Source organism: Lissotriton vulgaris, chromosome 2_1, assembly GCF_964263255.1.
Source record: "Lissotriton vulgaris chromosome 2_1, aLisVul1.2, whole genome shotgun sequence".
Taxonomy (NCBI): Eukaryota; Metazoa; Chordata; class Amphibia; order Caudata; family Salamandridae; genus Lissotriton; species Lissotriton vulgaris.
This window is the reverse complement of record NC_141687.1, coordinates 387,397,772-387,415,205: the sequence shown is the minus strand read 5'-3', so window position 1 is coordinate 387,415,205 and position 17,434 is coordinate 387,397,772. Positions and strand designations below refer to the sequence as shown.

General features: G+C 45.7%; 1 protein-coding gene across 1 annotated transcript in view; it reads right to left on the bottom strand.

Annotated features, from left to right (window-relative positions):
* Positions 1-5,859, bottom strand: part of AOX1 (aldehyde oxidase 1) — a 504,603-nt gene extending 498,744 nt beyond the window's left edge. The window contains exon 1 of the mRNA XM_086955224.1: positions 5,700-5,859. Within this exon, the coding sequence (XP_086811350.1) occupies positions 5,700-5,753 (54 nt within the window). The 5' untranslated portion in view covers positions 5,754-5,859. The remainder of the gene's footprint in view (positions 1-5,699) is intronic.
* Positions 5,860-17,434: the final 11,575 nt, after the last annotated feature.

Genomic DNA, 17,434 nt, shown 5'->3' with positions numbered 1-17,434 from the left:
CAGCCCTAACCAGGGTCGGATTGGGATCACAATTTGGTCCGGGCACTGACGAAAAAAGTGGCCTACATTCAAGGGGCGTGGCACACAATTAAGGAGCGTGGCCCACATTCAAGGGGCGTGCCCTTTCATGACACACCATTTGGTTACACACGTCAATGCCCTTGAATATTAGATGTAAATACATTAGGAATTTGGACAAGTATGGTAGTGCACTGTCCAGTGACCAGCTGAAAGAGGGCATCAAAGATCAGAAATTGGATTATAAATTCAAATCTGTTCCGAACAGGGGCCCAAAAATATGTTTGGCCCAGGGCCCCAAAAATCCTTAAGATGTTTGGCACAGAAATGAATTAAAGTGAGAGGATACTGTTCTTGCACAGGAGACACAGGGGAAAGGTGACAATGGCGCCATGCTGAGCAACTAAAAAAACAGCAAGGCCCCTTTCTGTCACAAAATTATTCGAGCCCTTCAGGGAAGGAGCACCTAATAAGCAGTGAAGCCCCTGCTATTACTAACCTCCCCAGACCTTCAGCTCAGGAGCACATGAACAGCAGTGAGGCAATTAGTAAATTAATCAGCCCTCCTCAGCCCTCCAGGCCTCAGGGCAATGTCCTGGCAGGGGAGCACAAAACACAGCTGCTGGGTCATCCATGGTAGCCAGGGGGAGGCTGAGGTGAAGATGGTGCAAGTTGCAAAGATCACCTGACCCCTACAGCGAGACCCATTCTTCCTTGCCCACTATTCCCTCGGCCGTTTTTCTCTAGACCCCGACCCGTCATCTTGTCCATTCCCTCGTCTTGTACCCTTCTCCCTTGTTTCCCCCTTGACGATCCTCAAATGTTTCTTCCCTTTTCTGTTTTGCCTTTTCTCCATACCCTTGCATCCTTCCCACCCTCCCTTGGTGCTGTGACTGCATCCCCCCTCCAAGCCCACTTAATGGAAGTCTGCCTGAGAAAATCTACTATGTGTGTATATATATGTATATAGAGAACTCTAATCACTAGTATATGAAGTAGACCTTTGTACTCTCTACCATTCCTATGTGACTATAAGAGTATATCCATTTGTTTCTCTTCCTTGAGTGACTTTACTACTTGTACATTTGCAATTTTTCTTTGTTTGTATCTCTTCCTTGTATCACTTTACATCTTGTACATTTGCAATTTTTTCTGCTTGTATCTTTTATGTAACGCATGTAATCCTATATCCTTATGTTTCGCAACTGATTCTTATGTAAAGCGCTCTGACACCTTCTGGTAAAGTTTGCGCTATATAAAATCGCATTAAATTAAAAACAAACCAAAAAAAAAATAACACTGTTTATGTGCTGCGTGGGCCCCAGGGTGGCCGAGGTGAAAATGGCTCAAAGGCCTGAGCAACACCTGGCCCCAGGGAGGCCGATTTTTGCAAACAATCACCCCCTCCCCAGCCACCCTCAGCCTGATTGATTTGCTGGGCAGGGGGTGAAGGAGAGGCCACAGCGGATAATCATTGCACAGTGAAGCTGCATTCATTTTTCTGTCTCTGTCTTTGTGCCCTCTGTGGGCCGTTTTTTTCTCCCCTTTCCTAGTCCACAGAGATCACAGAGACAGAGACAGAGAAATTAATGCAGCTTCACTGTGCGGCTTGGAATGGGGAGAAAAAAAAACGGCCCACAGAGGGCACGGCCGATGCCCGAATGCCTGCATTGCCAATCCGCCCCTGGCCCTAACTCACTGAATCTGCCTATCCCACAGATCATTGACACGCAGCCCGAACTCACAGACCACAGGTACACACAACCTAAACCTAAACTCCCGGTTGTTTGCACACAGCTTCAACCCACATCCACATATTCAAGTAATGAAAACCACGGATCGTCATTACACACAACATCAACGCATACATACTTGCACACAACATAAATTCAACGAGCATAGTTACATAAAGCTTCTACTTACTGTTGGTTATACAAAGCATCAGTTCACTATTCACAGGTGCACACAGTCTCGACTCACTGATCAGAGATACCCACTCCCTCAATTCAATTATGACAGAGTGGCAGCCTCAAATCACTGATGGTTACGCACAGCCTCAACCCAAAGATCACACTTACACACAACCTCAACTATTTAAACACTAAAGACTCTAACAACTCACTGACACACACAGCCTCAACCAAGATCGAGCATTTGCAAACAACCTCAAATCACTGATTACAGAGACAAGCAGCCTCAACTCACTGATCAGACAGCACACAAATGACACAACGTAAAATCACAGATACACACAAACGTGACACTCCGATACCATTACACAACCTAATTGCAGTAAACGCAGCCACTGCAGTCGTGTAGGTAAAGGGTACCTAACGCAAAATGACCCAATCCCGAGAATGTGAATTGGGCCCCCTAGTCTCCCATAGTTAACAGATATCCATTGGCCTTGGGCTGAAAATGAGGCCCACTGAAACATGACGTGCCACCCCTCCCCCCCCACCTGCCTCTCTCCCCCCCTGCCGCGTAAGTACCCTTGACCCTCAGGATGACCGGACTGATGTGCCCTTTCAAAGGCTGGGGGTGGCCGGGGCCTCTTTCACTGAGAAGAGTGCGCGCCTCAGCTGCAAGGGTCACAAGCTGTGACCTCATCTGATCGCTGGGCGTGTCCTGTTTGGATTGATGACCTGTCGTACTTAGCGGTGGCGCTGCAGATGTGTGATCCTTGCTCATGGAGATTACCATCTGCCCTCCTCTCTGCGTTCTATGGGGCTTATTTACAAGCCACTTCGCCGCTGTTGCGTCACTTTTTCCCATTTCAAGTGACGGACCAGTGGCGCAAGGGGCTTGTAAATAAGCCCCTATATGTTTAACCTGTAGGATAGTCGCGCGCTGGTCCAGGCCACTGAGTAGGTGATGTTGTGGGAGATGAAGGGAGACAGGCGACATCGAATTGCCTGCCAGGAAAGGGGAGGTGTGATTCATGCAGGTGATGTGTATGGGTGATGTGTGAGGGTGATGTGGTCATTAGCGGTGCTGATGTGATGTCTGTGTATAATTGTGTTGTAACATTTGGATTTCGCTTCATACCTCCATTGTATTGCAATTGCATTTATATAGCGCTTTCTCCCTCAGACGAGGCACCAAAGCGTATTGTGTGTGTAAGTGGGCAAGGTGTGGTGTGATTTTGGCAGGTGATGTGCACGGGCGAGGGGGCTGGGCAGTGTGGTGTCATGTCTTCCTTACCGGTGGTGATAGTCCCTCTTCACGGCGCGGTGCTCGCCCTGGCTGAGCTCCTTCACTCTCATGTCACGCAGGCTCCCGTTCTCTGACCCCGGCAGGGGCTCCCAGACCATGCTCCCCATCTTGACTAGGTGACTGTCTTAACTCCAAGCGTTTCACCAACACTGCCGCCCTACCCTCTACAGTTCCTTGAAGTCCACCAGCCCGTGAGTCCAGCTCCACCGTGGCGTCTACAGCGCTCTCTTCCAACTTTACCGGGAGTTCCCCGCCCCCCCAAAATTTCTCTGTTTTTCATTGCAAATCATTTCACGTGTATTTTTAATGCCACTGTTTATTTACAAGCCTTATTGTCCTCGCAGAGGTTTAGTAATATTGCCAAGGCTTCTCAGATTCCACAGTACTGGCAGCGGTTTACACTCGACTCTGCTGGAGGGTTTCATCTGACGAGTTGTTTAGCTGCTTCTCTTACCAGTCCAGCTCCGATCTTGAATGCACCCCCTGTGCTGGGCTTCAGCTGCGTGGACCAGCAGCTCCCCGGGACATTCCCACGGAAGAGGTACCCCATCCTCCCCTCCCTTCTGTTTTCAACCTCTTACCCTGCTCATTTCTGCACTCTCTTCTCTCCAATGGCGTAACAAGGAGGCGGAGTGGGCTCCCGACCTCCTCCCTCTAAGACTTCCTTGGCTGCCTGCCGGGGCGTGCGTGGGACTTCCGGCTCGTTCTGCATTTGTCAGTCACTAAGCCCCGTCCTTTTCGGACTCGGGCGTGTTTTTTGTTGAGTGACTGAAGACGTCACGGAGAGAAAGGACAGCAAAAAACACGCCCCCTCAATCCGAAACGGACGGTGCTTAAAGTGACAAACAAAGCTCTTCTCCAATGGCTGACCATCGTTTAGGAAGCCAGCCAATGGAGAAGAGCTGGCTCGTTTACCTCCGTACTAGAAGACATAAGATCTCGCCAGCGAGACTGCGCAAGCGCAGCCTACGTTAGCCGAGACATAAAAACACAGCTTTTAAATTAGCCCTTATTTGGTTTTATATTCATGTCTTTGACATGGTCATGTCCAGACTGGATTATTGCAATGCCCTATATCTGGTCTCCAACATGGGCGCCCAGGCAAAACTGCAGGTCTCGCTAGAGCAATTCTTGACATCCCGAAGCGCCAGTCTGCTGCGGGACTATGCGAGCTCCACAGGCTCCCAGTCAGTAAACAGATCAAGTTTAAAGCACTGTGCACTGTACAGAAGGCTCTTTATCAGGCGAGTCTAGCGGGGATCAAGGAGGTGTTCCTCCGGTACATTCCTGACAGAAATCTTCGATCAGCCCGTCGCAATCTGGTTATCCTGCCTGTAGTTCACAAAAAGAGATTGGGGGGTGGGGGGGAAGATTCTTTTTGGTTTGTGCTGCCAGACTTTGGACCAGTCTCCCCCAATCATTGATTGCAATCAGTAAACATCTGCCTTTTTAGAAAGGCGCTTAAGACCCGGATGTATGCTTGAATGTGCATTGGCTGGTGGCAGAGTGCTGCAATTATAGCGCCTTGATGAAACTGTCACGCTTTACAAATTAAAATTTTTAAAAAATTCTTTTAAAAAACTGCTCAATATTTTTGAAAATAACTGTTAAAATCCTTAAGGTATCCCATGTTATCAGTGCAATATCTTTTTACTTCATCTCACAGTCCCTAAGACTATTTGCTTTTTCAAGCTGATTTGTTTCTGTAGTGTTTTTTTCGTTATGCAACATAGGACTCTTGCACTTGCATAATGCATACTTCGGAATGATTCGCCTTTACGTGTCGGATCAGGTTGTGGGTTGATGTTTGCGAGGAAGTACGATTGAGAGCTCTGTTGAGGAACAAGGCGGCGTGAGTTTCTCGCATTGTCAGTGTGTCAATAAGGTGTGCAGACTACCTGCACATCCTATACTTGGCCTCTCTGCAGAGTACACAGAGCAACGATTGCAATGTCCCAAATGTAACTGTGGAAAAGTGTGAGATATGTATGTAGATGGAGGATTTCAGAAAGATGTGGGGAGAAAAGGGGTTTAAATGTCTATCAAAGTGAGATAATGCATAAGAAAGTGGTTGGATGGAGTAAACAGGAGTGTCTGACAGCTCCAAAGGTCACTACTCCCCCTGCCCCAGACATTAACTGGTCATAAACCAAGTTGGAAGAAGCACAGGATTTTAGTTTAAGTGTTTGAAGCCAGACTTAATGATATAATGGGAGATGGTCTGCCACGCTTGCAGGCGGGAAATCTTGTAGGAAACGTTTGACTTGAACCTGTAGGGCATGTTACAGAACGTTCTGATTACTTTCTGACAGTAAGCCGGTAGTTTCAGATGCACCCCCGTTGAAAAGTTGCATTTAAAAATGGTGCATCGACCACCACTAAAATGCGAAGACTTGACCCCCCAAAAATATAAAAATGCTCCGGAATAGACTCAGCACGTTTTAAATGCGCGCAGAAATGCTCACCTTTTTCCCATTTACAAAGAAAACGAGATACTCGGATGCGTCAGCGGCAGCCATGACTGACTGGCTCTTCAGCGGCAAGGCGGGAACCGGCAGACTGAGGGCCGAGAGGAAACCCAAAGGAAGTGTGTCGGTGCCCAAAAGAAAACACCGATGTGGCCTGCTTCGAACCTTTGCCTGTAAAACATTACACAGGTAGGAGGCAGGGCACGTGGGCGCCTCCCACTGTAAAGCAAGTGATCTGTGCCTAGACTCGCCGGGAGAGGCGCGCGCAGCCTACCAACGTTCGAAGCAGATATTGATTACAGCTGCCAGGTGAGAGGTGAACCCGCTGGGTGCTCGAGTCCCCGCGCCAAGAGAATAAACTTCACATTCGTCAAATTACAGCATTGAAAAGGTGACATTGGACGCGGAGCTTGGAAGAACAAGGTGCTCTGTTACTTGCCGTAAAGGAAGTTGGATATTATACACAGCGGACAAAGTGCATTAGAAAAGTGTGAGACCTGTTATCTTGAGTGCAATGTTGGCGTAGAAAATGTGGGGGCGGGGTCATAATGTGGCTAAAAGGAACGAAATATTCTATAACTATTTTCTTACCCATACACCGTCAATTAAAAATACATGTAACAAATGTATTTATGGGAAAATAGTTTTTGCCGGCAGGACTGAAGATAATCACTTAAGATAAAGCAGGGTGTGCCCAGACAGTCATTGATTTAAAATCTGTTAAGTGCTTAAGTAAGTAATTTGTTTAGAATATGGGCTGCACCCAGTATAAGATGGGTTGTACACAAGCTATTGAAAAATGTGAGTAGTATAGGAATGATACCTTTCATCACCATTCATTTTTTGACAGGTGGGAACGCCCCTCGGAAGTGACATAGGAGCCGGATATCCCGCCCCGGAAGTCCCTCCCCCGGATATCCCTCCCCCGGAAGCCCCTGGCAGGAAGTCTGGGGCCGGAAGGCCATGCCCGGAAGCCCCCGACCGGATTTCCTGGGGGTGGAAGGTCAGGGCTGGAAGGCCAGGGCCTGAGGACGCCCCCAGATGGCCTGTGGTGAAAGCGGGGGCCTGTGTAGGCAGTGAGTGTCCTTCACATGTGAATTAATGGCTGTGTGTAAGGGCTGTAATAGAGGGCTGGTGTGAGGTGGCTAGGGTTAGCGCCAAGGCAGCCAGTAGGGCCTACAGGGGTGTTTAGGGCTATGGGGTGGCTGAGCAGAGACTTAGCTGGGGCTCCGTGTTTGTTGGGGCAGCAGGGCGATGTCTGGGCATGCCTGGACATGTCTGGGCATGTCCACTGACTAGTAGAGGCTGTAGGTGGCTGTTGGTGGAGTGGCGTCGTGGTCCATCTGCGGAATGGGAGCCCTAGAGTGTTGCAGGGTGTTTTTGGGGCAACAGGCCAGCCCCCAGGAGGCGTGCCTGTGGCCTCTGGAGTTGCTGAGTGGTGGTCTGATGCGTGGTGGTGTACCATAGGCATCAGGGGCCCGGAAAGCCCAGGGTCCTAAAAGAGGAGGGTGGTAATTTTGCAGCCTAATTTCAAAAAGTCTCTGGTCGAAAATGACAGCGTTTATGAAAATAAAAACACGTGTTATGCATCTGTCATTTCTTTTACATATATGGTAATGTATTTGGGGTGATAAACATGGGCAGCTTGTAAATCAGCAGCAGGGGCTTGACAACATGGCCAGGCAGTGTTCTGTAACACTCAGGCCTGTGTAACATAAGGCACAGCCAAAAGTTGAAATGCACAATGTGAGTGACAATTACTAAAAGAAAATAAAAGAAACGTTTTTAAAATCACTGATGTAGAATGATAAGGCAAAATAAAATACATAGGGATGACAATTTTGTGTATTGTGTTTTCTTTCTAAGGGTGCGTAATGTGTTGGAGTATATTAATATGGGTCAGTATGTAAGGGATGGCTGAGGGCTGTGAAGCAGGGTAATGCCTGTTTCTTTTAATTTTACCTCCTAATTTAAAAAAGTCTCAGGTCGAAAATGACAGCGTTTATGAAAATAAAAACAAGTGTTATGCATTTGTCATTTCTTTTACATATATGGTCAGCTTGTAAATCAGCAGCAGGGGCTTGACAACATGGCCAGGCAGTGTTCTGTAACACTCAGGCCTGTGTAACATAAGGCACAGCCAAAAGTTGAAATGCACAATGTGAGTGACAATTACTAAAAGAAACGTTTTTAAAATCACTGATGTAGAATGATAAGGCAAAATAAAATACATAGGGATAACAATTTTGTGTATTGTGTTTTCTTTCTAAGGGTGCGTAATGTGTTGGAGTATATTAATATGGGTCAGTATGTAAGGGATGGCCCACCTATGAGTGTGTGGCCGGCCTGATAAATATGGTATTCTTGTACAACAGGTACATTCTTCAACAATATGGTTAGGTATATTTTTTATAACAGTAACACAGACTGATCCCCAAACCAGAAAGGCGGCAAAACGATGGAAAATGTAAGTTTTTTTTTTCGCGCTTAAAGACACGGAGAGACTTCTGCGTTGGGGCGGCAGCTGGCATGGCCTGATAAGCACAGTTCAACAGTGAATGTGTGGCGCGAAATATTCACATGGGCCTCATAGAAGCCCTGTTAGTGAAAACATGACATTTTAAAAACGCTTACTATTACATTTGAATGGGGGCAGAGAAAAAATTGAAGGGTATTACCTAAACTATCTCTCAACCATTTTTAGACACTTAAAATAGGACCTATCATCAGAGTGCAACAGATACTAGGGTACAGCTTTTCAAAGGCTACTCATACATGCAAACTTTCTGCTACATGTTCCCGCCAGTACGGAGGACGACCCGCCTGTGCTTTTATCAGATCCTAGCAGGTATAAAAATGAGGACCCAACTTAAGACGCACACTGGCACCCTGACAAGTCTTTTGGACCACCTACCAGCATTTGGCGAGTGAACAGGCAGCGACAGAAGATTCCCGAGGAGAACATGGCACACCCTGGCAGAAGTTCTGCTGAGAATACCAGCTCTATACTTAATGTAAGTAGTTATGTATATTTATAACAGTGTATAAACTATCTTATGCATTACTTAACTCTAGACCAGGAATAAAATGTGAAAAAACTATACACAAATGGCAACATATTACTATGTCAGAGAGGCTTAGCAGTTTAAGGAGGGAAAACATTTTTAAAAGCAGTGACTGTTACACTTACCTTAAATGTAGATTGTCTTCAGGATGTGTACTCTTGTACTTGATGTATGGCCTGGTAAAAGGGATCCTTTAAGGCTGTGTTAGTAGAGGTAATTTGAGGCAAGACTATGGATGGCGTAGAGTAGGGATGTGTTATTAAAAAATATAAGCCTTTAGGGTGGGGCCCGACTACCGAGGCTGCTCCTGACCCCTCCGGAACGGCTGCATGTCAGAGGGGCTGGGACCATCCGAGTCTACCATGTGGCCTCAGCCCTGCCCCGAGACATCTGCCAGGCTATGGGGGCAGCTGGAAATGAGCGCGAGGCTCAGAGCGTCTGCAAAGCGCTCTGAGCCCTAGCGAACCGCCACAACATGGCCAGCCATGCTGCTGGGCAGACGGGGAGCCTTTTCTTTCAAAAAATAAATGTCGCCGTGACAGGGGCGGCGGAGGCTGCCCCTTAAGGCCTCCGCCGCCTCTCGTGCCTCCTATGCGCTGTGGCTGGCGCTGGCGTCCCTATCCCCTCCAACAGGGAAAGATCGTCGGATGGCGGCTGCCCACAGCGAGCCACAGCGGTGACAATGAGCACGGGGCTCAGAGCGTCTGCAAATCGCTCTGAGCCCCAGCGAACCGCCGCCACATGGCCAGCCATGCTGATGGCCAGAAGGGGCCCTTTTCTTTTTAAAAGTAAATTTTGCCGGGTCAGGGGCGGCGGAGGCTGCCCCTTAAGGCCTCCGCCGCCGCTCGTACATCCATCGTGCTGTTGCTGACGCTGGCGCCCCAGAATCCCAAAGGCAGGGAGAGCGCGGTGCATGGCGGCTGTCCACACGGGGCCACAGCGGTGAAAATGAGCGCGAGGCTCAGAGCGTCTTCAAATCGCTCTGAGCCCCGCCCGCTGGCCCCAACGTCATGAGGGGTGCGGAAGTGCTTTAAGTGCTGCTTCCGCCCCTATCATGGCAGCGCTGTATGCGCAGAGGGCACCCTTTTTTATTTTTTTTTATTATTTATGCATTTTATATAGCGAGGACTTTACCCGAAGGCGTCAGAGCGTTGCACATTAGGAACAGAAAAGAAACATAATGAGAAACATTAAAAAAGAGCAGATTACAAAAGCATACGTTACTTACAAGAGGAAAGTGACAATTGCGAGCAAACAAAATACCTGAGGTACTAAAAATTGTGAGCAACCAAAAATACATGCTCCTATAAGCCCCAGCCAAAAATACCCTGAGCCTATAAGCCCCAGCAACATATGTTATTAAACGCAGGGGGTCCGCTCAAAGAGCGAAGCGGTCCCCCAAGCACTTAATAACATTTTTTGCTGGTGTGAATGCTGCAGCAAGCCCGATAGTTTTAAAAGGTATATCAGGATATATTTTAACATGTACCTTTATTAGTATTTAAATATTGTATTATTTATTTATGTATACATATATATATATATATATTCCCCCCCCCCCCCCCCCCCCCCCCCCTTGCGCAGGATTTTCAAGAGCTCACCCTGGCTGATGAGGAAAATGCTGCTTTTGCCCAAGGTGGGTGTATAGAGTCAGTCTTTTCTAGAAATAGTGGTAATACACTCTTTTTGCATTTTTGTAAATGTCTTTTCTATATGTTTTTCTTTTTCAGACGTGGACATGGATATGCTACTATCCTTTGACATAATTCAGCAACAACTGGATGCTGAGGAGCGGGAGAAGCAACAAGCTTATAATACGCCTATTGACGGTAAGTACATGAGTACAGGATATGTGTGTGTGTGTGTGTGTGTGTGTGTGTGTGTGTGTGTGTGTGTGTGTGTGTGTGTGTGTGTGTGTGTGTGTGTGTGTGTGTGTGTGTGTGTGTGTGTGTGTGTGTGTGTGTGTGTGTGTGTGTGTGTGTGTGTGTGTGTGTGTGTGTGTGTGTGTGTGTGTGTGTGTGTGTGTGTGTGTGTGTGTGTGTGTGTGTGTGTCGTGTTATATATATATATATATATTTACATATATATTTTTTTCTTTTTAGGGGCTGCGGCCTATGCTGTGAATCAGTGTACCCCGGAAATCCCTGTGAAAGGAAGAGCCTTGAAAAGGTCAGCAACAGTTGTTAAAAAGGGGCCACCTCCTGAGAAGAGGGTTCGGCAAACAGCACCTGTCATTAAAGGCGGATCAGCTACGGGGAGAAAAAAAGATCGGCAATCAACACCTATGCTTAAAAAGGTGGCGCCTATGAAGAATCGGCCCCCACAAAAGCGGCAAGCAGGTGAGCTTTTTAACAGTAGTGACTTCTTTTTAAAACCATGTTTTACTCTGATAGAGTGTAAAGTAGAATAGTCCACCACAGATGTATGTAAGAAACTCCACTGTAATTATTGTTACATTTATAATATTATAGTTTTTGATATATATTATTGTTTACCCCTGTAGAAGCAGTGAACCCTTTTGCGGAAAGAAGAGATCCAGGCAATGGTGGTCATTTATCAATACAGCTAAAGGACATCACAAATGTGGGACAAAATAAAGCAAAGGAAAAAGCTGTTGAGCCCGGTGAGGCCCAGAGGGACAACATATACCAAGGTATACATTTATCCAAACGTAGTTGGCATCAAATTTCTGCTAAACCTGTTGGAGAGACTGTTGAAGATGTTAAAAGATCTAAAGTAAAGCCTTCATGTGCGAAAAAGTTAAAGCTGGATCTACCATATACTCCGGTTATTCAAAAGGACCCCAGAGGTTTAGCTAAAAGAAAATCATCTACACAGTTGTCTAGGATTGCCTCTTTCTCACAGATTCCCAGTGTTCTAGCGGATGGGCAGGGACACGTGGACATTCCTGCCACAGAAAGCTCCATACAACCTGTGACCGGTCATAAACAGAGAGTTAAAGGAGTGAGGTCTAGACAGGGCAAAAATACCGAAACAAACAGAGTCTCTGATAATCTACAGACTGATCTTGAGAGTAATAGGGCCCCTATAGCAAATAATGACACTGTTATCAACGTGGAGGCTGCTGAAAGTAATGACCCAGAACAGGCTTTGCAAGCCTGTCTTATAAAGATTCTTCAGGATATGTCTAGATTAACAGAGAGTTCTGAATTAGCACCCACAGAGGCGTCCGAACTGCTCTCAAAGGGGAGTTATGAGGAATATAGAGTCCCACCACCCAGCCCCGCCTCACCGCAGACCACTAAAACCCAATATTATCATGATGAAGTTTCAAATTTCTCCGAGCCATGGTCGCCGACAGCCCCCATTGCGACATTTGAGCCCACTAGTCCCCCCTCTAGCGTAATAATATTGTCCTCGCCCAGTCCAGACCATAGTATAGCTTTGGAGGGGGTTAAAAAGATGTATTATAAATCAGCATTTAGCCCTAAGGACTCCTCTCCAGGCTGTTCGCATTGGGATACTGCTTCTTTAGAGTCCCGCGGCAATAATAGCCCTAAGGAATCCGCTCCAGGCTGCTCGCATTGGGATACTGCTTCTTTAGAGCCCCGTGGCAATAATAGCCCTAAGGAATCCGCTCCAGGCTGCTCGCATTGGGATACTGCTTCTTTAGAGCCCAGCAGCAATAATCTTGATAAACCACAAAGCACCACGAGCCACTTAACAGGTGTTAATACCCCGGGGTGTCTGCATCTGGACCCAATTTTAACAGATACCAGCACTAGTATCAATAATAAAACTGCTAATAGTGATGAGGGAACAATTCAAAGAAGGACTTGTAGTGTTGTAAACCCCGCATTAGTAGATACACTGGCCTACAGCGACAATTCAGCAATAGTTTATAAAACTATTTTACTAACCAATACCAATGAAATGCAAAAGGCTGTCAAGCAGGTAAAAGCTAAGGTAAGCTCTATAATCTCAAAACATGGGAAAGCAAAAAACAAGAGCAGGCCTATAAGCGAAGTGTTGGAGGAGATGAATCATGCTGTGAATATATGCGCAAGCTGTGTTGTGACAGCCTGTGAATCAACAGCTAAGCACCTAGCGCTCATACCATTATGACTAGACTCTGAGATAGCCCAAAGCATTTCTAATGAGGTCTTTAATCCGAAAGCTGAATATGTATCAAAATATAAAAAAGCGATCTGCAAGATACTTAATAACACACAGCTAATCTTACACGCAGTGAAGAAGACAAAACAGCCGGAAAAGAACAACGGCTGTTTAGAGCCCTCACAGGTACCAATAAGGAAGTGTAAAAAGGATCCTATCGATCCCAAATTTACAATTTTCCATAATCAATCAGGATGTGGGAGGCTACCCCAAGACACAAGGCTTAAGAACAAACAGAAATGGATTAATAGGGCCATCGTTCAACGCCGCTTAACAAATAGCCTAAAGAAAGCGCGAATACATGTCCGAAGAAGAATTAAAAAACTAGCAGCTCAGGCATCCAGACAGACCACCCAAGAACCCCTGCCTGTAATATTGCCATGGAGCAATAGCCCTCAGCCTGAAGACTTAGAGCCTGTGTATTTAGAGAGCGGCAGAAGGTACAGCCGGCATGCCAGGAAATTTAATGCTACAGAACACTATGAGGAGTTTAGGTTTGTCAATCTTGACCGTATAACCTCATTAGAACAAGGCACTCTAGCTATTCATCAAGCTATACAAACACTCATAGAGCGCATGTTACAGGATACAGGACCTAATGATTTTTTTCAGCTGAGGTTTCAAGGACAAGATCTCAATAGTCCTTTATTCACAACTAGAGCAGCCCGTGATGTCTTTGATGCTGTAGTTTTTTTAGAGAACCTCACTAAGCTTTTGCAAAGCAAACACGAGCTAATAGCTCATGGAACCTTTAGAATCATAGCTCTAGTTGTCCGATTTCGGGCCGGGGGTACTTCTAGACCATTAAAGACTATTCTGTTGAGCAAAATCATAGGTAAGAAACAAAGATGGCTGATTGATTTTAACAACCCTGAAGCTAATACATGTCTAGCTGCCAGCATAGCAGGACTTTTGGCTAGCCGTGAGACTAGCGATGCTGTTATCTTGTCTAGAGCTAATGCAGCCCACACAGCTCTTAAAGTACCTACAAATCAACCTGTTGGTTTTGGATATCTGGGGCTTTTTGAGAACTATTTTAAAGTAACAGTGAAAATTCTGTACAACAGCGGTGGCACCTGGCGATACTTCACATCTGGCCAGCCTCTGAAAAACAAGACCATTTATGTTCTTCACCACGACAACCATTTTTATGGTGTCCTGAATTTAAAAGGCTTTTTAGGAGCTAGGTATGTGTGTGCCCACTGTGATCACATTTACTCCAATCAGATAACTCATGCCTGTGAAATGCATTGTAAAATGTGTCAGTCAGATGGATGCAAAGTTATAGCGGAGCAGCAAGTGCGATGCAGCATCTGTAATCTATTCTGCCGCTCACAAAAATGTCTGACCACGCATAACACGTTTGTCAGATGCAAACGTAAAAAAGATTGTGCTCGATGTGGGCATTACGTCGCAGAAGACCACAACTGCCCTGGGATGCAATGTCCCCGCTGTAAAGAGTCTTTTCAGGCTGGTGCAGACCACGAGTGCTACATGCGTAAGGCATGTCAGCCGCCTAAAACTGAAGATTACATCATTTTTGATATAGAGTGCACCCAAGAAACATCCGTCCATGAGCCCAATTATATCTACGCTCATCATCTAACTTCAGATGAGAACTGGCAGTTTGAAGGTCGATCCTGTGTGAGTGATTTCCTAGGCACATTCACCAAGCCCAGATATAAGGGGTATACCATGATGGCTGATAACTCAAAGGGGTATGACTCCTTTTTTATTTTACAGAAGTTGATCAGTGAAAAAATGCCTGTAAAGCTCATCACCCAGGGCTCTAAGTTAATGTCTGTAACTGTTGTAACCTTACAAATACGCTTTATAGACACCTTGAATTTTCTACCCATGAAGTTAAGTAAGTTGCCAAAAGCTTTTGGCTTTCCTGGATGTAAAGGCTACTTCCCCCATTTTTTTAACACATGGGCTAATCAAAATTACGAGGGTCCTATGCCACCTACACACAGCTACGGAGTTGAGTACATGATGCCTGATGAGAAAATTAACTTTTTACAATGGTATAGTGAAAACAGTGACAAAACCTTTAATTTTCAGAGCGAGTTAAAAGCCTACTGTAAGGCGGATGTTATGATCCTACGCCAGGCTTGTAACCTTTTCAGAGATGCAGTTGTTGACATGACCAAACAGGTGGTGGTGACCAACCCCAACACACCTAGGGAGAGCGAATCTATTGAGTACATTGACCCCTTTCAAAGTATCACGCTAGCTTCTATGTGCATGTCTATCTATAAGCACATGTTTTTACAGCCTCAAAGCATAGCCTTAATACCGGCCGATCTCTATAATGGTAAACAAAAGCGTTACTCCACCCCATCAATACAATGGCTCATGTACATCTCTAACAAAGAAAACATCTACATTCAGCATGCCTTACAGGGCGGTGAACATCGCCTGGGCTCCTACTACTTGGATGGGTACGCAGTAGTCAATGGGAGACCAACAGCCTTTGAATACAATGGTTGCTTTTATCATGGATGCCCCAGATGTTACAAGCCCCATGAGTTTAATAAGCTGATGGGTACAAAGTTCGAACACCTTTATAGGCGAACTCTGATGAAAGCTCAATATATTGAAAATCAGGGCTTCATTATGAGAACCCTTTGGGAACACGAGTGGATTGACATGTTGGCATCAGACGCTGAGTTAGATCTTTTTCTCAAGAGGGAGCAGCTACCTGAACCTCTGGATCCCCGACAGGCCTTATTTGGGGGCCGTACAAATGCGATACAGCTGTACAGAGCTGTGGGCCCGGGGGAGAAAATACACTACTATGATTTCACAAGCTTGTATCCATATGTCAACAAAGTGAAGTTATACCCCGAAGGACACCCCACTATTATACACCGTGACTTTAAATCTTTGGACACATACTTTGGCCTAGTTAAGTGTGAAATATACCCACCCAGAGGTCTTTACTTTCCAGTGTTACCCTACAGAGTGGATAGTAAGCTCATGTTCCCCCTGTGCCGAACATGCGCTGAAAGTAAAGAGACCGACTTATGTCCCCACACTGAAGCACAGAGGATGTTGACAGGCACCTGGTGTACCATAGAGGTTCAAGAGGCCCTAAAGAAAGGATACAGGCTAGGTAAAATATTTGAAATTTGGCACTTTGAAAGGACTACAACGCAGCTTTTTTCTGAGTATATTAATTTATTTCTCAGAGACAAGCAGGAGGCCTCTGGGTATCCAGAAAGGTGCACTGATGAGGCCTCCAGGCAGCAGTACATCTCTGAATACTATGCTCATGAAGGCATAAACCTGAGACCCGATTTTATTCAAGTCAACCCCGCCAAGCGTCAGCTGGCAAAGTTGTGCCTCAATTCTTTATGGGGTAAATTTGCACAACGTACCAACCTCCCAAACACAACCATCATCACCGATCCTGACGAGTTGTTTCATTACCTTTTTGCCCCTTGTTATGACATATCCACCTGTGAGTTTATTAACGATGATACAGCCATGCTGGGTTGGAAACATGCTAAAGAGTACCCCACAACCAGTAACAATATAAACATCTTTATAGCCTGTTTTACAACAGCGCACGCTCGTTTGGAGCTTTACAAGTTGTTAGATAAACTACAGGAGAGGTGCTTGTATCATGACACAGACTCTGTTATTTTTGTGAGCAAAGCTGGGGACGAAGACCCACCACTGGGAGACTATCTAGGGGATTTAACTAGTGAACTAGATAAGGATGAATTCATCGTTCAGTTCACCTCAGCTGGGCCCAAGTCTTACAGTTACATCAGTTCTAACAATAAAGTCTGTATGAAAGTTAAAGGTATAACCTTAAATGTTCAGAATACCATAAAAATAAATTTCGACAGTCTAAAGAATCTAGTGCATGAGTATGCCCAAAAGACCAATCACCCCGGTGACAAAACCATTGTTGTAAGTCAACCTTCTATAGTGCGGAACAAAAAGAGATGGGAAATCACAACCCAACTTTTGCATAAAACATTGCGGGTGGTGTTCGATAAGCGGGTCTTAAAGTCAGACTACAAAACTGTCCCTTACGGTTACTAAAGATACATTACTGCTGAGAACTTCTACCAGCATGGATACCAGGTTGCAACACCCCTTTTCGTGTGTTATAGCAGGCCCATCAAATTGCGGCAAAAGCTATTTCATAAAAAAACTATTAGAAAATGCTCGGGTCGTTTTATCCCATACGCCTGATAATATTGTCTGGCTTTATTCCTGCTGGCAAGATTTTTATAGGGAACTCACCCACCAGTTTCCTTACATTAAATTTATAGAAGGGATACCTACTAGTCTTAACGACGATGACTTGTTACCCAAAGATCGTGTGAATATGGTAATTGTAGACGATCTTATGCGAGAAGGCGGGGACCATCCTGAAATAGAGCGAGCTTTTACTCAATATTCCCACCACCGTAATCTGAGTATATTTTACATCGTTCAAAACTTGTTTTACAAGGGTAAGAGCAGCAGGTCTATAGCCCTCAATGCTTCCTACCTAGTTTTATTTAAAAA